The sequence below is a fragment of the Gopherus evgoodei genome, chromosome 5, assembly GCF_007399415.2.
Source record: "Gopherus evgoodei ecotype Sinaloan lineage chromosome 5, rGopEvg1_v1.p, whole genome shotgun sequence".
In the NCBI taxonomy this organism is placed as follows: domain Eukaryota; kingdom Metazoa; phylum Chordata; order Testudines; family Testudinidae; genus Gopherus; species Gopherus evgoodei.
The window spans coordinates 83488957-83510515 of record NC_044326.1 but is presented as its reverse complement, the minus strand read 5'-3'; the positions used below and the strand labels follow the sequence as shown (position 1 = coordinate 83510515).

Below are 21559 nucleotides of genomic sequence, written 5' to 3'. Positions count from 1 at the left end.
GAAAGTGCATTTGACAGCTGTAGAGAAACATGCTGAGGGCTAAATGTGAGATTTGAGAGAAGATGGGACTTTGGGCGGGGGGGAAGGCAGGGACACATTAAGTAAACATGGTTATGTATTTGTGCCACAGTTGTAGGAATGGGCAGTCACGTCTCCATTAACCCCTCTCTTCCTACTGTTTATTACCTTTTTCATTCTAGTTTGGATATTGCATTGCAGGTCATACCCTTGTGTTTTTATTATCAAGTGGGCAGGAAAACGCACATTTGATACAAAGCCTGGTAATATTTAAATACAATGTATTTTTGGTTTGGAAATAAAATATATTTTTATTTTATGGAAGTAATTTTTCATCCTTCCAGTGATGCTGGATTAAGTGAATAAAAATCCCCTTGACTAAAATCGGATAAATACTGGTGTGTGGGAGGGAGGTCAAAACTGTTTCACTGGCTTGGTGCCTGATTTTAGTTTAACCTTCTTCAGTCCTTGTAAATTCTATGATCTCTCTGCCTGTGTGCCACTTAATCTAACCCCTCTCATTTCGCAATTTATTTATATCCCTCTATTAATTTTTTTAAAACAAATCCTTTGACGTGACATCTTTGTCATGTGCTCTCTTGTGATAAGAGAAACTCAGTCTTATATGTCAGAGACTATTTCCTGTGTTTGAACTATGAATAGGTGCTTCCTCACACTTTTTTCCTTTACATTTAGGATGATAGGTCATATATACTGTAAAACTTTCAAATCTGAGTGCATAAAGTTTGACTCTTACATTGTAGTTAGGCACTGAGATAAGAGTGGCTTTATTTCAAAGGTGCTGAGCACCTGCAGCTTCCGTTGAGAATAGAAGTCAAACTTCAGGCACTAAGGTTTGAAGATTTTGACCTAGAATCATAGAAGTTAGAAATGAGAGAGAATTATTAGATCATCAAATTCATTTTCTTGCAACTGCAGCATATAGTCCTACGCTAGAGAATGTGAGCTGTTAAATTGATACTGCACTTGCTGTTTACATAGAAGACCAAAAGGAAGTGACATGTTAATGTGCATGTACCAGGGCCTATCTAGAACTGAAGAATTTATTGTAAACTTGTGTGAATGCAACTTGCTACTGTACTGTCCACTTGAAAATTCACTTATCTTTTGATGCTCACAAGAAGTGTTTAGTGTAACATTAAAATCCTTGTCATTCCACCATCTTTTGTACTTCGCAGTATGCTACTTACTTATGTATTTCAGTAGACTGTAATCTCTATTGTGTACTATCCAGTGTTCAGTACTGTCATAAATATAAAGGAAAAGGTAACAACCTTTATGTATGCAGTAATATCAAATCCTTCCTGGCCAGAGGTACAGAATGACTTACCTGTAAGGGGTTAATCAGTTCAATTAACCTAGCTGGCACCTGACCAGAAGGACCAAAGGGGAAAAACGATACTTTCAAATCGGGGGGGGGGGGGAAGGAGGGGAGGAAGGTTTTGTTTGTGTTCTTTGTTTTGTTCCCTCTTGGGACAAAGAGAGAGACCAAGCAGGCAACCCAGCTCCTACTGAAATGATCTATCTAAAATTACAGAAATTGTAAGTAATAGCAAGGAAATGCACTAGATTATCTTTTGTTTTAGCTTGTGGATTTTCCCTATGCTAAGAGGGAGATTTATTCCTATTTTGTAACTTTGAAATTGAACCTAGAGGGGAATCCTCTGTGTTTTCAATCTTTTTATTACTCTGTAAAATTACCTTCCATCCTGATTTTACAGAGGTGCTTCTTTTACTTATTTATTTTATTTATGTATTTATTTATTAATTATAAAGTTCTTCTTTTAAGAACCTGATTGGTTTTTAGTATCCTAAAAACCCAAGGGTCTGGTCTGTCCTCACTCTGTTAACCTATTGGTTGGCATATTATTCTCAAGCCTCCCTAGGAAAGGGGGTGAAAGGGCTTGGGGGGATATTTGCGGGTGGTGGTGGTGCAGATAGGGCTCCAAGTGGCCCCTCCCTGAATGTTTGTTTAAATCACTTGGTAGTGGCAGCAATACCGTCCAAGGAAAGGAATTTGTGCCTTGGGGAGGTTTTAACCTAAGCTGGTAGAAATAAGCTTAAGGGGTCTTTCATGCAGGTCTTTACATCTGTACCCCAGAGTTCAGAGTGGGGAGGGACAGGGCTGGTGCAAGGATGTTTCGCGCCCTAGGCAAAACTTCCGCCTTACGTTCCCCTGCCCTGAGGCGCCCCCCACCCCGCGGCAGCTCTGCCCTGAGGCACCCCCCCTTGCGGCAGCTCCCCACCCTCTGCCCTGAGGCACCCCCGCCCACGTCCCAGCTCACCCCTGCCCCACCGCCTCCCTGAGCACACCGTGGCTGCTTCACTTCTCCCGCCTCCCAGGCTTGCAGCGCCAATCAGCTTAGGCGCCGCAAGCCTGGGAAGTGGGAGAAGTGAAGCAGCCACGGCATGCTCGGGGAGGAGGTGGGGCAGGGGTGAGCTGGAGCGGGGAGTGCCCCTGCGTGCCGCCCCCGCCCACCTTAATTACTGCAGGTGGCCCTCCCCGCGCTCCCCTGCCCCAGCCCCCTCTGCCTAAATGCCGGCAGTAACTGGGGTGGCCGAAGATCTGCTGAAGAAAATGGCACCCCTCAAATCCTAGCACCCTAGGCAACCACCTAGGTCACCTAAATGGTTGCACTGGCCTTGGGGAGGGAACCCTGACAAGTGCATTGTTGAGGCTAAAGAAATAGTGTATGTCAGGTTACCACTCTTATGAAGAATCTAAACAGCTGAGGTCATTACTGAGAGGTAAGAGCTTTTTGTCTCAAGGGGAGCTTTTAGGATACTAGCTGATATTTAACTTAGCTGGAGAGACACAATATTAGGATTCAGATACCTTTGTCTGGTTGAATTGAAAAGATATGTAACATTTTGGTGTGTTTGTGCGTTGCATATTTGTTTTTTTTTAAAACTCCACTGTAACCTTTGTAAACCTTTTTAAAAATTATTTAAAGCTTTACCTACTCCGTATGTGGAATAATAGCTCAATGTTGGTAGAACAAAAGTTAGTACTGGTAGGTTTGCTGTATGGTGTATTGCTGCTTTAATTCAACTGTACACAAGATCAGTGAATGGAAGAAATTAAGCGCAGTACAACTTTGATTATCCTAATATAAATGTGGAGAAATGAATTTTGTGACTTCTGACCATCTTTTCCATATAACAGACGTCAGGTGGCATAATAACTGGGAGCTTGGGATAAATGTGGTCTTACTGTAAGAAATTATTTATCTTGAGTACATATATACTTCACTGTACAGATTAACATGTTGCTATAAGTGTCAAATGGTGGTAGACAACATACTCGGAGGCTTAAAAGCACCTCATTGTGCTGGCATAAGATTGGATGGTTTTAAGGTGGAGTCAGTGGGTGAGTCTTTCAAAAGCACTTAACATTGGTTTAACTCTGATCTCATTACAGCCAATGGTAAAAACTCACTTACTTCAGTGAAAGCAGAGTTGGGCTGATCATAGAATCATAGACTTTAAGGTGAGAAGGGACCATTGTGATCATCTAGTCTGATCTCCTGCACAATGCAGGCCACAGAATCTCACCCACTCACTCCTGTATCAAACCTGTGTCTGAACCATTGAAGTCCTCAAATCATGGTTTAAAGACTTCAAGGTACAGAGAACCTTCCTGATTGCTTTAGAATATCCAGCCCAGTAAGATCAATTCAGGATTGCTTCCACCTGGAAATCAGAGGTTTGATCACGTTTTCTCAGTATATTTTGCAAGAACTTTCAGAATGCAAAGTTGTCATCAGCAAAAAAGCACATGTAATATCCTGTTCAGAAAAAAAAACCCATCCAACAGCACAGTGGTTCTCAACTAGGGGTATGTTTATACCTGAGGATACCCAGAGGTCTTCCAAGGGGTATATAAACTCAACTAGATATTTGTCTAGTTTTACAACAGGCTACAGAAAAAGCACTAGTGAAGTGAGTACAATCTAAAATTTCATATGGACAATGACTTGTTTGTACTGTTCTATATACTATACACTAAAAAGTAAGTACAATATTTGTATTCCAATTGATTTAATTTTTAAGTATGTGGTAAAAATGAGAATGTAAGCTATTTTTCAGTAATAATGTGCTGAGACACTTTGTATTTTTTTGGTCTGATTTTGAAAGCAAGTCGTTTAAGTGAGGTGAAACTTGTGGGTATGCAAGACAAATCAGACTCCTGAAAGGAGTACAGTAGTATGGAAAGGTTGAGAGCCATTGCAGTAGCATATGTCTGTAGTTAGAACTAAATACAAAAGAACAAAATATTAAAAGTATTAGCAGGTTAAGAGATGCTAGACAAAATCTGGGGAAATCAGTTTCTAGGCAGGATTGACTTTAAACTAAGCCTAAATTGCATAGAATAACTTTTTTTTCCCCCTTTCATGCCGTGAAACTGTCTAGATTGTGTCATATCAAAATGAAAAAAGATTCAGTGAAAAAAAATTAAAATATGTCTGCGGGAAAGGGGATTGCTCCTAGGGAGCCATATAGATGTTCTCTTTAGAACACAGCCACTCTTGCTGTTCAGGTTGTATGTGATTTGTTGGTATTGGAACAAGGAGAGAGAAGATTATCCAAGACTGATTTTTTTTCTATATGCCAGAAAGAGGTTTTTGGACAAACTGGAGCATATGTTCTAAATTGTTCCAGTCAAGGTCTCAAATGTATGTTTGCAGCAGCACATCAGGGTGCATTATACTGTATTCAGAAAGGGATAATTCAATGTAGTGCAGTAAAAATTTGTATTTTAATTAGGGCTGTCAAGGAATTTAAAAAATCACAATTGCACTGTTAATAATAGAATGCCATTTATTTAAATATTTTTGGATATTTTCTACATTTTCAAATATATTTCATTTACAACACAGAATACAAAGTGTACAGTGCACTTTATAATATTTATTACAAATATTTGCCACTGTAAAATCAAATATTATTTTTCAATTCACTTAATACAAGTACCTCAGTGCAATCTCTCTTTATCATAAAAGTTAAACTTACAAATGTAGAATTAACTGAATTAACTGGACTCAGAAGTAAAACCATTTAAAACTTTAAAGCCTACAAGTCCACTCTGTCCCACTTCTTGGTCAGCCAATCGCTCAGACAAACCAGTTTGTTTACATGAGCAGGAGATAATGCTGCCCACTTCTTATTTACAATGTCACCTGAAAATGAGAACAGATATTAGCATGGCACTGTTGTAGCTGGCATCACAGGATATTTACGTGCTAAAGATTCATATGTCCCTTCATGCTTCAACCCCACCATTCCAGAGGACATGCATCCATGCTGATGATGGGTTCTGCTCAATAACGATCCAAAGTAGTGTGGACCAATGTGTGTACATTTTCATCATCTGAGTCAGATGCAACCAGCAGAAAGCTGATTTTTCTTTGGTGGCTGAGGTTCTATAGTTTCTGCATTGGAGTGTTGCTCTTTTAAGACTTCTGAAAGCATGCTTCACACCCCGTCCCTTTTGGGTTTTTGGAAAGCACTTCAGATTTTTAAACCTTGGGTTGTGTGCTGTAGCCATTTTTAGAAATCTCACATTGGTACTTTCTTTGTGTTTTTGTCAAAACTGCAATGAAAGTGTTCTTAAAATGAACAACATGTGTTGGGTCATCATCCGAGACTGCTATAACATGAAATATATTGCAGAATGCAGGTAAAACAGAGCAGGAGACATACAATTTTCCCCAAAGAGTTCAGTCACAAATTTAATTAATGAAATTTTTTTTTTTTAACAAGCATCATCAGCATGGAAGCAAGTCCTCTGGAATGCTGGCCAAAGCATGAAGTGGCATATGAATGTTTAGCATATCCGGCACGTAAATACCTTGCAATGCCGGCTATAAAAGTGCCATGTGAATGCCTGTTCTCACTTTCAGGTGACATTGTAAATAGGAAGCAGGCAGCGTTATCTCCCATAAATGTAAAGAAACTTGTTTGTCTTAATGATTAGCTGAACAAGAAGTAGACTAAGTGGACTTACAGAATCTAAAGTTTTTTACATTGTTTTGTTTTTGAGTGCAGTTACGTAACACGCACAATTTTTACATTTGTAAGTTGCACTTTCATGATAAAGAGATTGCACTACAGTACTTGCATGAAGTGAATTGAAATACTTTTTGTATGCCATTTATTTGTAATAAATATAAAGTGAGTACTGTACACTTTACATTCTGTGTTGTAATTGAAATGTATAAAAACATCCAAATATTTAATTTCAAATTGTAGTCTAGGTTTTAACAGTTTAACACTGTGATTAATTGTGATTTATTTTTTGAGTTAATTGCATGAGTTAACTGTGATTGATCAACAGCACTAATTTTAATAATTGTATCTAATTACACAAAAATTACATCACTTCACTAAAGAGTTTTGTAAAGTCTCTTAAATATAATAGTCAAATAAGTAAGAAACAGAGTTAACAACATCTTGACGGTGATGTAGAATAAGACAAAGGAAATGAAGTGCATGACCATATGACAAAGACTTTCAGAGTTGTCTAAAGTCTGATATTTATTTTTCTTCTTTGTTGTTAATTTCAGTTACTTTACATCCATGAATGTCTCCAGCTTTGTTACATTTATTTTGTCTTAATTCTATTGTCACCTTGAGACTGAACGTCTTGCTGATGTTTATCAGTAAAGTGGCAGTTCTCCATGTGTGAAGAAACACCATCGAGATTCAAAGGGCCTCATCCTGTGAGGTGCTGAGCTCCCTGAATTCCCAGTGAATTCATTGTGGGCTGATGATGCTCACTACCTTTCAGGTTTGCATGACTGAACCTTAATTTGTAAATTTTACATATTTTTTTCCTCTGCTTTTATACTCTACCTGATACTCTCTTCTCCAGCTGCTCCTTTGTCTTCTTTTTTCTGTAAAATAGTTTCCATGAGCTACCAACAAATAAATAAATCCTTATCTGTGTTGGCCACATCTTTGGGGTGGAGATGAGAGAAGCTTATTAAAGGAAAATACTGACTAATTCTCTTATGTGACAGACCCAGGCCAGTGTGGTACAGGAGTCTGGTAGAGGGCAAATATACTAGTCACTAGCTGAGTAGTTTTCTGTTCCCTGAGTGATGAGAGTAGGGGCTGCACTGGAGTAATCAGGAACCTGCTAGAACCAATTAAGGCAGACAGGCTGATTAGAACACCTGCAGTCAATCAATCAAAGCAGGCTAATCAGGGCACCTGGGTTTAAAAAGGAGCTCACTCCAGTCAGGGAGGGAGGAGTTAGAGGAGAGGAAGTGTGTGTGAGGAGCTGGGAGCAAGAGGCACAAGGAGCTGAGAGTGAGAAGGTGTGCTGCTGGAGGACTACGGAGTACAAGTGTTATCAGACAGCAGGAGGAAGGTCCTGTGGTCAGGATAAAGAAGGTGTTTGGAGGAGGCCATGGGGAAGTAGGCCAGGGAGTTGTAACTATCATTCAGCTGTTAAAAGATGCACTATAGACAGCTGCAATCCACAGGGCCCTGGGCTGGAACCCGGAGTAGAAGGCGGGCCCGGGTTCCTCCCAACTTCTAATCAGACACAGGAGGAGTTGATCCAGACTGTGGGGAAGATCACTGAGGTGAGCAAATCTGCCAATAAGCGCAGGACCCACAAAGTAGGGGAGGAACTTTGTCACACTTACCAGATAAAAATCTTTTGTCTTTTACCTCACTACTTCTCAGAAACTTCTTGGTCTTGCTAGTTATTTTGTGCAGCTCCTATAGAATGTTTTTGGCTCATGTGAACATAGCTGACTCACTCTTCCTCTCACAGACTTCTTGGTGTCAACATACTCAGTGCAGATGGCTCTGTTTAAGAGTTCTGAGTGCCAAAAACATGGGCCTAATTGCATGTGAAGCTGACTCTGTTTGGAATTCACGAGTGTGCTGCCAGCTTCTCCCTTTGAGACACATTCTATGAGTGTCTTTATTTTTTAATAAATCTGACATTCCTTGTATATGTAATACCATACTCACTCTCTGTTTGGAAGTGGTAATATTTCAACTAACCTATGGGTTTTATATGTAGGACTTATCTGTTCCTTGTTCTTTTGTGAATGTATGCAGCTTTTGGTGCATATCCTAGCAAATGTAACAATCAGGTTTGTCTCTAAATAGAATGCAAATATTGCACTGGCAGTGTAACAGGTTGAAATGTTCTTTCCCTTTATAAATGTAGATCACTACTTCAGTCAGATCTCCACCTGAGATTGTTTTATGGGGATTGGAAATGGGATATGGAGCTTTTTCCCTTTTCGATCATTGGTTCAGATATGATCCAGGTCAGTGCAAATGATGGTCATGTTTGGTGATCTCAGTCTCCAGTTCATGTAGTGACATTATGAAAAACCCTGCTTGGCAGTCTCAGGAAAGAGGCTATGGATGACTTAGCACCAAGACTAAAGTGACCTGGTCTTCAGTGGCCGTTCATTCCATCACTGAATGGAGATAGATTGTTATCTATTGTTGCACAGTGTCTGGAGAGTGTTATGGCTAGCTGCTGCTGCTGTATTGGTACTCAGTTTCTAGAGCTGATCTTATGTTTCTTACTAAATTCATTTAAAGCAGTTGCATTTGGTAGTTTCAAATAAATCAATGGCAATATCAGCTTTTAAGGAGTATCACAAATTTTAAAACAGCCACTTTCTTAAACACTTATGCTTTGTGCCAGGCTATAGTCTCAGGATTTGGGTAATATATTCAAAACATCCTTCCTGTAGCCTAAGAGATGCTGCAAGTGATGCTGTTGCTGTAATGTTAAATTTAGAACTGCACTCTCTTGTACCAGGTGATGGAATTTTACTGCCAATCTTGTGAAACAGCCATGTGCCGGGAATGTACAGAGGGAGAACATGCAGAACACCCCACTGTACCTCTGAAGGATGTGGTAGAACAACACAAGGCTTCACTACAAGTCCAGCTGGATGCTGTCAACAAAAGGTACACAAGTTATTCTGGCTTCACCATGACATACTGCTGTGCATTAGGTGACTGGTCAAGCTATTATTGAAATTGCTGTCTTAATCAGTTCACGCTGCCCCTTGTGGAACTGTTAGGTCATCTAACATGATCCCCTGACTTGTTTTCCTTTACAATGTGGTTTTAACTAACATTTTAAAATATTAATATTTTAGCAAAGAGGATCAAAAAAATAACTAGGTATCTTCTGCATGGTAGAGGCTGGGTCTTGTTTATACACCCTAAGGAAGCGATGTAGAATGCTGGGGAGAAAAATATTTGGTATGCACATTTAGACACAGAACACATGAATGATACTTGATCTTTAAAAATATATTAGAACTTTTTGGAAAATAGTGGAAGATGTGGGAAAGTTCCAATTTCCTCCTTCCGCACCCCTACAGAAGCATGAATGACTGTTTATCTTTAAAAGTCCTCCCTAGTGGAACTCCATCGGTTTCAGAGGAGTTCTACCAGAGAGGAGTTTGGCCCTAGAATGTCATTGATAATGCACCAATCTTTTGGTTTTCTTTAAAAAAGTTTAAACGACTATACTGTAAGTAGGGTTGCCAACCTTCAAGGATTGTCCTGTAGTCTGCAGGAATTAAAGATGAATCTTTAATATTATGTGATGAAACCTCAGGAATACATCGAACCCAAATTGGCAGCCCTAATTGTAATAAAAGGAGCAGAATTTTGTTGTTGAAAAATACTGCCTTTAAAAAACACTTGGGAATGGGATTGTTTCATCACAGGATTTTAGGAACAAGGGACAAGACTGTTTTTTGAGATGCCAGTCATTGTAATTTATTTCCTCCACAGACTTCCAGAGATAGATTCTGCACTTCACTTCATATCCGAAATTATATGTCAGTTAGCCAACCAAAAGGCTAGCATTGTAGATGACATTCATTCCACTTTTGATGAACTACAGAAGACTTTAAATGTGCGAAAGAGTGTGTTGCTTATGGAACTGGAAGTGAATTATGGCCTTAAACACAAAGTAAGAGAGGTGTTCTTTTTCCAGTGACAGTTATTAATTTAATAAAACAATTCTTATAATGGCTACATGATGCCAACAGGTAAAATTTATTGTCCAGTTATGCTGAAAGAAGGACAGGAGACACTGTATGTGGTTTAATGCAGCTGCAACTTTATTCTTAACTGTCTGGGAATTCCTCTCAGGTAAAAGCATACTGTGCAGGTAATTCTATGATCATTTCAATTTATACCCAGGGGCTTCTATCAACCCCCCGTCTGCTGGAACCTTACCCTCTCATCTGCTCTCGCTTCACGAATGAGGGTTAAGGTAGGCTATAAAAGAAATAGGGTATTGGCTCCCTGTTGTCAGTCATAAGAGCCCCAACCTCCCCTATTTCTGCTCTTAACAAATACCTTCTTTAAACCCTTTACCAGTCCATTTTTCTGATCACTGTATCCCTTCCCTATAGAGTAGTGCCCCATGTGAGCATAATGAGTTGCAACATCATAGCCTAACTCCTGTGTTCACTCCCAGCTAACTTCCCCCTCCCACAACCCACTGTGGGGAAGGCAAACACCCCTTTCCCCCCCACGCGTGCACACACATACTTTGCCTTTGCCAATCTGGCAGTGAGGGAAGAATTCCTTCCCAGTGCTGCCCTGCCCCCCACCCCCAAGGAAAAGAACAACTAGCGCAGTGTTCACAGTGAATCCTGACCAAACCTGGTATTTTGCCACTTCCACGGGTGGGAATGTGGGTACTGCTCCACCTGCTCCTGGTAAAAGAGGACTTCTACTCAGCGTGTCCTTATATAATCTTCCCTCTCTTCTGGTCAATGGGGGAGAATGGGTCAGTGTCCTCACTCTGACCTGCTTTGAGGCTGCATAATTAGTCTGTATCTCTTTCTGTCACTCAAAGAGGTACATACCTTTCTCCAGCAAGCTAGACAATGGCCCTTCACCACTTAGCCCACGTCCAGACTAACCCGCGGCATCGGCGGGTTAAAATCGATTGCGCGGGGATCGATATATCGTGTCTAGTCTGGACGCGATGTACCGATCCCCGAGTGCGCTTACATCGATTCCGGAACTCCATCAACCCGAACGGAGTTCTGGAATCGACATGGAGAGCCGCGGACATCGATGCCGCGCCGTCTGGACGGGTGAGTACCTCGATTTTAGAAATTCGACTTCAGCTACGTTGTTCACGTAGCTGAAGTTGCGTATCTAAAAGCGATTTTAATACCCTAGTCTGGACGTGGCCCGTATGTGCAATGCAGCCATTATGTCTGATATCACATTTTCTTTAGTTTGGAAAGTTTCCACAGAGCATATATTATCATACTTTCCTTTAAAAGTATACTTTCAGGTCATTTTAGATTTTGTAAAATCTAGGGTTTTTTTTGTATAAGCAAACACTAGAAGAAATGTTTTAATGAAATTTATTTTAAAACAGTGACTAGAAACAGTTTACTTTGAAACACTGCAGGGAAGCATTATTCATTTTAAACCCAAATATTCCAGCATCCTGCTAATGTACAGTATGAATATTAAAAATGAAACTGACTACAAGTACACTATAAACAAAAGTGAATTGACCAGTATATTGCAGTTATCCAAGCTGACAGTCATATTTCTTTTTAAATATTTGAAATATGTTATAAATATGAGTTATGGTGAGGTTGAATATTTTACTTCTATGTAATGACAGAAAAATATTTGGAATATAATAATTTAAAGCTATAGATGCAAATTGATTTTCTCCATAGTTGTGGATTGTTCCTGTTACTGTGCAGCAAGTTACAGCCACATGTGGCTCCTAGTCAGATTGGGACTGATTGTTAGCTATAATATCTGTTTAGCTCAGCATGTCCTAGAATAAAGGCTAGACAGAAAAAATATGTGGAGTTTTTTGTAAGTAAGTAAAGAATTTTAAGATCACAAAATGCTTTGTAATTGTTTTGCTGCCTGTTCATATCCATAGCAAATATTCCTGAATTTTGTGCAGTGGGTGGGGAACAGCAGTAAACTATGTAAAATTCCTGGACAAAATACTTCAAAGTGAAGTTAAGATTAATGGTACATGTCAATAATTTAAAGGTAACAATTCTTAAAAGAATATGGTATAGAAGTAGGTATATAAAGTCAGACTCATTCTAAATTTAGACTAGATGTACAAGAAGCTATAACATTTGTAAGTATAAACATTCACACCAATGGTAGACAAATTACCTTAATTCTGCCCTTGTAGAGATGCCAGCCTGCTATAGTCCCATCTTTGTAGTAGTAAACTGCACATTTTCAATATTTCATACATTTTCACTACAATATCAAAAAGTTGGACATTCTGTATTTGAGTAAATCCCTCTTTTTAGGGTGTCATAATTCAGGAATCCTTTTCCAATTCATTTCAAATTTGTAAAATATAATATTTCTACCTTGTTTCCAGACCTCACTTACCAATTCTGAGGTTGATATGACTTTGTGGATTTTAGAGCAAAGGTTAAAATTGAGTGTATAATCGATACTCTGTTGCAACCTTAAATATGAAGTGGCTATTTAGAATCCACCAAAATTTCAGGCTACCTTACCTGCCCACCCTAACAATTCTTCCTACTATCCTATTAGCCCCCACCTTCCTGGCTGTTGAAAACTGGGGAGTAGACTTCCCTCTCTGGTTCCTGATCGAGCAGGGGTGCGCAAACTTTTTGGCCCAAGGGAAATTGTATGGTGGGCCACAAATGCTCACAAAATTTGGGGGTTGGGGTGAGGGCTCAAGGGTGGGACCAGAAATTAGTTCAGGGTGCAGGAGGGGGCTCTGGGCTAGGCAGAGGGTAGGGTGTGAGGGCTCTGGCTAAGGGTACAGCCTAGGCTCTGGGGTGGAGCTGGGGATGAGGGGTTGGTGGTGCAGGAGGGTGCTCTGGGTGGGGACCAAGGGGTTCGGAGGGCAAGAGGGGGATCAGGGCTGGGGCAGGGAGTCAGGGCACAGGAGGGAGTCGGGTGCAAACTCCATGTGGCACTTACCTCCAGTAGCTCCCAGGAGCAGCAGCATGTTCCCCCTCTGGCTCTTCCATGGAGGCACAGCCAGGCAGCTTGTCACACTGCCCTGTCCACAGGTGCTGCCCCTGCAGATCCCATTGGCCGTGGTTCCCAGCCAATGGGAGCTGTGGGAGCAGCACTTGGGGTGAGGGCAGTGTGCAGTGCCCCCTAGCTGTTCCTATATGTAGGAGCTTGACAGGGGACATGCTGCTCTTCCAGGAGCTGCACAGAGCGGGGCAAGCCACCAGCTGGAGCACCAGAACAGGGCAAGTCCCAGACCCTGCTGCCCAGCGGGAGCTTGAGGGCTGGATTAAAACATCTGAAGTGCCTGATGCTGCCCCCAGGCCGTATTTTGCCCACCCCTCTCATAAGGAGACTCTTTCCTTTTCTCTCTTCTTTTGGTTGAGGGCCAATCTCTCCATTCAGCCATTCTGAGACCCCCGCCCCCCACAACCGTGCTTCTTGTATTACAGAGGAGAGGGGTCTCCCCACTGTAAATGTGGGAGAAGAGGAAATCTCTGGGGCAACTTGCTGCAGCCTCCCGTGTAAATAGGGGGATGTCTGGTGACTCCAAAATACCAGCGTCCCTGTGTGCAGAGCTCATTGTCCACATTGTTGTGAAACAATCTATGACTGCTGTCAGACAGAGGGATGGCAGCTCTACCAGCACATTCAGTAGTGAGGCAGATGGAGCGGTAATGTAACAATTTGCTATTGGTGGACCTCTGAAGCCAGTGCTGTGGGGTTTCACATTAGGAGGTCCACACCAGACTGAGTCCTGGTGCTCCATGAATCTTGCCGTAGCTTACTGGTGGGTTCCAGGGAATAGACACTGCACTTTTTTAAAAGTTGACCCTTTTAACATATGACACAGTAGGTTGTGCTTTAAGGATTTGCATAGCTATAAGTTTGCATTTCCAGATTGTCACCCAATCTCATCCTGACATGACTTGAACCAGGTGTTTCATATTACTTTCAGGTCCTACAGACACAGCTGGATACCCTGCTGGAAGGACAAGAGAGTATTAAGAGTTGCAGCAACTTTACAGCCCAAGCACTCAACCATGGTACTGAAACTGAAGTTTTACTGGTTAAGAAGCAAATGAGTGACAAGCTGAATGAGCTGGCTGACCAGGACTTCCCTCTGCAGCCCCGTGAAAATGACCAGCTGGACTTCATAGTAGAAACAGAAGGATTGAAGAAATCCATTCACAACCTGGGTACTATTTTAACCACTAATGCCGTAGCATCTGAAACAGTTGCCACAGGTGAGGGGCTGAGGCAAACTGTGATTGGACAGCCTATGTCAGTTACCATAACAACCAAGGACAAAGATGGGGAGCTGTGTAAATCTGGGAATGCTTACCTCACTGCTGAACTGAGCACACCTGATGGGAGTGTGGCGGATGGAGAAATACTTGACAATAAAAACGGCACTTACGAATTTTTGTATACTGTTCAGAAAGAAGGGGACTTTACTCTCGCACTGAGACTTTATGATCAGCATATCAGGGGCAGTCCATTTAAACTTAAAGTGATCAGATCAGCAGATGTGTCCCCTACTACCGAAGGAGTTAAGAGGCGTGTTAAGTCTCCTGGCAGTGGCCATGTGAAGCAGAAAGCTGTGAAAAGGCCTGCTAGTATGTACAGCACTGGCAAAAGAAAAGAGAATCCTATTGAAGATGACTTGATCTTCAGAGTGGGTAAGGAAATTACTTTCTATCTATTGGAACTAGGGTCATGACATTCAAATTGTAATTAAGTACACTTCAGGAAAACTTGGTAGAAAGCTAATTTTAAATTATTGTCAACACACAAGTGAAATTTAATGCTGGTCTAGGTTTTTGAAGTTGTTAGAATAGTAAATGAGGAGTTGCATGGGATTTCATTCCATATGTCCCTAAAGGAAAAAATCCCCAGCTCTGTTGTTCTTGGAATTTCTACCCAATGTGTTTGTCTCTGTGACAACTGGAGAGAGAAAGAAGGGAAAGGATAGAAATTCTCCTGTGACTAATATTTACTGTTGGGTTTAGAACATAATTTATTGGCTCTTGTGTACTGTGAGGTGAATAGTACATTTAACTGATGCCAAAAAAATAATCTGAAGTTTGGGGAGAGGGGTTTTAAGTGATGTAAGTGGGATTTGAGGTTTAAAGGCAGGAAGTTATAGTCCTACAGGATAAAACACTTAGGGCCAGGTTTTTTTAATTATCTCAGTGCCTAACTCCCACTGGCACCTAAATATCTTTAAAAATCTGTCCCTTTCAAGTTCTCCTTAAAACAGAGCTGAGTAGCAAATTCTTTTTCAGAGTATTTGAAGAATAATTCCCCTCTTTCAAAATGGCTTTGATTTTCTATTGTTCTCAATAGGGATGCATCTAAATACTGCTCTCCATTTACATGTCCTTCTCAAAAGACATCAAAGAGTCCTGTGGCACCTTATAGACTAACAGAAGTATTGGGGCATGAGCTCACCTACTTCATCGGATGCATGACAAAAAAGACAGTCACTATCTAGCTAAAGCCTCAATTTGCCTTCTCACAATGTTCCTTTCCACCTCCCTGACACCAAAGGAGGCTGCCATGTTCTGTGCAGAAAGCTTAACTCCTTCCTTCCCCGCACCCTCACCAAACTGAGAACAATGGAAGGTAGTGGTTATTTTGAAGGAAGGCGTATTAACTGAGGTCAGTCTATGGCCCCTGTTCCACTGTATACAATGAGATATGATAATCATTTTGGGAGGACAAGTCTGTCTTCATGAGTTTTTCTTAAATAGAAGATTTTATTCTTCAGCCTCTACTAACCAGATTAACTTCAAGCTATGAAAAATGACACAAAAATGATCATTAACCCTAATTCTCCCCTCTCCCCAAAAAAACAACAACAAAAACCCAACAACTAACCATTGCATCAGATCTGCAGGAAGGAGAGAAGCTTTTGATTCAAGGGGGAAATGTGATGTGTGTGTCTAGGGAAATACAGGGCAGTAGAAACTGTCTTATGTCTGAGCAGGGAAAATGAGATGCCAGAAGAAAGGGGAAACGGGGGTGTATGAGCAGGAGAATATAGGGTGCAGGAGAGGAGAAAACTCTGGAAAGAGGACAGAATTGATGATGTGTACACCGGCTGTTTCATGCTGCTCCAGAACAGGGTAAGCACCCAGAGTGTACTGCTGAATTTGGCCCCAAAAGTTAAAATTTAAGATTGATATTACATATCTTTAGGACATTAGAAATAGCTCACGGTGGTAATCTCTTTGGTTTTCTTGTTTTATTATTATTGTGTGAAAATGTTAATTGTTTTTATAAAGGGAAATGTTGAGACAAAAACTGTTAAAATGGGACTGGTTGAGAAAATATATATCATGATTTAGGATAAAGTATGCTACAGTCTTAACTATTACTTAACCTTGCTATAGTGACATCCTGCAGTAACTGCGTGATTACATGGTCTTAGATTAAACATCATTGTTAAAATTTCTCTCACATCGTAAGTAGCAGAAAGAGAAAAGAAAAGACTCCTATGTGTCTTTAAACATTTTTTAACTAATCTGGGACTACAAAAGCTAAATGCCTTAATCATATACTCTTAGTATTTCTTGATGTCACTGAAGGGCAGAGGTTAAACCTGTTTGGAAATGTGCAGTTAAGACACCTATACTTTAACATATATTTGGACTATTATTATTATTATTTATTTTATTAGTTTAACCTTTATCTCTGAATTCCTGGGCTTACAATGCTTGTTTTGGAAATAAATGCATCATCTCAGTCTCATTTACAATTACTGTCTTAATTCGTCTTTAATATAGTGCCTGTGAATATAACAACTCACTAACTAAAAAGGCCTATAAATTATTTTACTGTATCTTAAAATAATACAATGTAACTAAATACTAAATCTATAAATTTCCCTAGGACTTGGGGAGGGGAAAAAATAGCAAGATTTACAATATTTAAAAAAATCAAGTCTACAGAAGTTCATGTATGGAATTTGCTAATGAGACAACATGCCCAGTCACTGAAGAGTGATTGAACAAATGGTAAAGACCAGAATACATTAAGAATTGTGTTGGACATACAGTCACAAATGATTTCTTTGCATGTGATTATCCATGTCTGTTTGTTTTACGTATGTAATCTATCTATATTTTTAATATGTTCATTACCATCGTACGTAGGTAAAATTAACATTCTCTTTCTGAAAATGGACCTAACGATCACCAGTCTTTCCTAAAAGAAGGGTAAAGAAACAGACCAGTATATTGCAGTGTGAAATAAATGACCTTGTGAATATAACAGATTCAATATATATTAAGGAGTCTTTTCAGGGAGAGGATGGTGCTCCGTTTTATAGGCAATAATGTTTGTTTTGTGGGGCATGCAGTCTCAGAAAATTGGAAATGAGATGCATAGCCCTTCACATTTAGGTCACTGGTTCAATTCAGCCTATTTCAGTAGTGGCCAAACTTTGTATCCTGTTGATGGTTTGTCCTCAGTGAAATGCATTTAGTTCCTATTGGATGTTCTCCAGTGTTAGTGGGCATGTATCCTTCTCACAAAAAATACTACCACACTAACACCAATGCAACTCTTACTAGTAGTCTCATCAGAGAGACTGGTTATTTAAAGGGCTGTGAAGATTAAACCTCCTTCCCCTCCCTCCATCTAGGCTGTCTGCCCTAGATAATTACAGGATCTGTAATTCTCCACCAATGCAGTTTCCATTGGTGGAAGCAACAACAGAGGGGTTAGTGTAGACATGTCTCAGACATTTTTAACAGTCATCCAGCCCTACTAGCAGTAAGGTTAAAAAATACAGTGGCAGAAGTTTCTCGCTGTTGCAGCTGTGTCCTAACTTTCCTAGAGCACACAAGGCCCTAGGGATGTCCCTCTGGGTCATTGTTGAGGCCTAGCAGAGTGGCAACATAGCTTTCCCTATCAGAGATGTGCCAGTTCTGAGAATAAACAGGGGACCTCTGACAGTTATCGTAACAATCTGACATCTTTCATGAGCACTAGTTTCTCTGTTGCTCCTGCATGCATGCATGTTCACTCACCTGCACACAACGGGAAGGCCAAATTCATCCCTGATGTAAATCAGTAGATTTACCCAGGGAAGAATTTGGACAATCCTTAAAATGAATTATTTTCTAGAGTGTCAGATAAGCTCAATATATTTTTTAAAATACTAAAATAGATGATACCTTGCAGATAATTTGCAAGATATCTTGGATTTTATTTATTTATTTTAAAAAATCTCTGTAGATTCACATTTCTACCAATAGTGTCTGTTAGCACTGCAGCATATCTTGGTTCAAGTGAGCAGCTTGTACCATGAACCTGATATCTGGTTGGATTGCAATTCATGGAACAGTCCCAATTTTTCACAGCCCTATCTATATACTGCAGGCCTCACTTATAACCCAAATGTATTTTGAAAGTTGGAGCACAGCTTCGTTCTGTTATAACAGAAACAACATAATGTGATGGTTTTGTTTTGTGTTTTGATTGCTTGAAAAAATAAATTTAGAACTTGAAGCTTTGTCTACTAACATTGGAGTTTCCCCCACTGGGATACATGGATCACTTCATCCCATTCTAGGGAGAATTCATATCTCTTTATGTAACAGAATAGCTCTTCCAGATAAAGAATCTATGGAGAAGTAGCTGCTTTGCTGACCACTGGACTATAATGTGTACTAGATGTGTAAAGTCCATTAGAGAGCTCCAAAACAACAAAAGTACTAACTGAATGGTCTTGCAGCCACAACTCAATGGCCTTAATTAATTAGCATATATAAAGTTTTACCTACTATTTTAACCTGCAGCCCCATTATTCTAAGTGTTTTTTTTTTAAACTTACGTTTCAGTTTCAAATTCCAAACTCATTTGAAAATTCTGAATTTTATCTAGTTGTGATAGAAAAGAAGTTTTGCATGGTTTTTAATAAAACCATATATCTGTTTCTTGAATTCATTAAGAGGGAAAAGGTTTGTGTAAACCCTTTGACAATCCTGGGTTGAGTTTGGGGTTTGTAATTTAAAACTAGGCAAGTTTAGCAGAGTTCTGGCTTTTGAGGCCAAAGGTTCATACAGCTCTGTTGGAGAACCATAATGGAGCATGTGGATATTTTGTTTACAACCAGGATTTGAGTTTTTTATACAAAAGAAAACTCATCAAAATCTGGTAGAAGACTGCTTTTGTGCTGGCCATTAACTTAATACAAATGTGGTATTAATTAACGCTCTGTCCATGGGAAGTTGCATGTGAAATTTCTTGCTAATTTTTCTATGCCTATGGATTAGCTTGCTTTAGAAACATGCACACATTTTGAGCGTTCTAAACGCTACAGAGTGCAAAAATGCTCAAAATAGCAAAACGTTATTTTAGCAAATATGTAATTCTATTGTAAATCCCTTACCAGATAACACTAATGGGAAGTGGAACTTGCTGCATTACAGCAGTGAAAACGAGTGAGCATATTACTAGCATTGTAAAAATCCTTCCTTTTAACTCTTAAGGCTAAATATTCAGTAATATACATGTAGGTTTCAGGTTGCACAACAAATGTGCACTTGCAGTTTCCAGAGGCAATATTAGGTAGCAAAAACTATTGGTCCCCTGAATGAGAGTGTGGGCTGGGTGTCTGCTTAAATATGAAATTTTCAGCTTACCCAGATTGTGATTAGTTGCCTAATTGAATGTGTAAGTAGATGCTTTTGCATGTGTAATCACATTGATTTATTTAAAAACTCACATGCTTTGGTTTCCACCTTCTACTGAGGAACATATCTGATCTTTTGATTCCTCACATGTATTGAAAGCTACTGGGGGGCTTATTAAGAATTTATTTGAATGTGAAATGCTGATTGGAACCATCAGAGCATTGTTTACCTAGATAATTGATCGTACGGACAAATAATTTCACAATGGAATGGATAAGGGTATACGTTTGACAAATAATTAAACTTAACAGCTGTGAAAATACCAAATTATTAGTTATACTTTTAAGAGATTCTCCAGGATCTTCTTTTATTTCTTCCCACGTGCATCAGATCCAAAGGAAACACTCAAAATTCGAGCTGTGTTAAGAAAGGAAATTCCATTTTTTGGTGGATTTCAATATTTTGAAATTTTGTCTAGGGAAAAAACCTCCAAATTTTGAAATTCTACAAAAGGGAAAGCCCTAGGTTCAGGACTCCAGGGCAGTCTGCTTAGCTAGCTGTCCCAGTGTCAGGGATGCTGGAAGCCCTGGGGTCTCTGGTTCCAGGGAAGTCTGCATGGTGAGCGGATGTCTCTTGGATTAGTGGACCCTGGAAGCCTGGATTCCCCTGCAGCCAGCCATCAGGAAAATAGGCAGATTTCCAACAGAAAGCTGCCTGGCAGGCAAGTTTCTAGAGATGTCTGTTTTCCATCAGAACTTCAACAAAATCAAATAGTCTCCACAAACCATTTTGCTCTAAACAAACCAGTCTGCAAATTCCCATAGCAAATATTTTGTCAGAATTTGCCAGCGAGCTGTAATACTAAGATAACTATCCTAAAAGTTGTTGTTCATTTTCCTGTTGAATGTAAATTAGAAATTAATGTTACTTAAGCATAATTTTTTTCCTGATGGCAATTTACCCCAGAACAAAAGAACTGAACAAAGCCCCATGTGCAACTTAAGCCCCACATGAAGGGCTTGCGTGCTGCAATGTGCGTTTCGCAGGCTTTTTGTGAGTTGAATTTCACCTCCTGTGAACTGGCTTAATAAATTGCCATTCATAACTCCTACTGCAATGGCCATTCTTTTTCCTCTCATGAATATTTACAGGGTCACATTGAAAAGCATTCTAAGTACCCTTTTGTTATATACTCTGTTACCTCAAAAATGAAAATTCCTGAACTTTCAAGAGCATTCTTTTTGAGGGAAAGAGTGTGTGCTCTATAATATTCATGTTAGCTGTTTCCAGATGCTATAACTTAGGCCTTCTCGTTTTATGACAAATGGTTTCCTCCTTCTGCCAGTGTTAAAAGGAATGCTTATCACTTATCCTTTGGCTGGAGGGCACAACAGCAAGTTAGTAATTTTCTTCCTGCATGTGCAAATGATATCAGTATGCATGCCTATGGGTGTCACTCGTTAAAAGAGTACACAGCAATGAGTCCAGTGGGGATAGCATGAATGGTGTATTGGTGACTGTTCTCATAACATTTACTTTACTTTTCTAATGCCATAATTATAAAAAAAGTGTGTCCTATTGAGAGAATGAAAGTGCCCAGTAGTTGGAAGAACAGACTGAGAGAAACAGAGATACAGTTTCAGCAGGAAATGCAGAGGAATTAGATGTTCATTTTGACCAATAACTGGAGCTGTGCACTCAACATCCATGCTTCCCAACGGAAAATGTCATTGAAGGGAGGAGGAGTAGTGCCAAATGCATTGCTCTTGAATGTGCATCCCTAATGAGAGCCAAAGATAAGGTAGGGTTAATACATCACTCCTGTATCTGAATCCTAGCCAGAACATTTTGAATTGCGCTAA

The 21559-nt window shown here is 39.9% G+C and overlaps 1 protein-coding gene and 1 long non-coding RNA gene across 23 annotated transcripts in view; one reads left to right on the top strand and one right to left on the bottom strand.

The window, feature by feature from the left end:
- Positions 1-21559, top strand: part of TRIM2 (tripartite motif containing 2) — a 109896-nt gene that overhangs the window by 62709 nt on the left and 25628 nt on the right. For 16 of the 22 annotated variants that reach the window (XM_030563493.1, XM_030563496.1, XM_030563488.1 and 13 more), the window contains 3 exons: positions 8840-8991; positions 9832-10012; positions 14009-14732. In XM_030563493.1, coding sequence (XP_030419353.1) covers positions 8840-8991; positions 9832-10012; positions 14009-14732 — 1057 coding nt within the window. The other 6 variants (XM_030563499.1, XM_030563502.1, XM_030563501.1 and 3 more) reach the window with 5 other exon arrangements.
- LOC115652032 lies at positions 11909-13057 on the bottom strand. Its single transcript, XR_004000515.1, has 2 exons — positions 13015-13057; positions 11909-12312 (listed from the first exon to the last, which is right to left on the bottom strand). It is a non-coding gene; the product is annotated as an uncharacterized LOC115652032 (long non-coding RNA).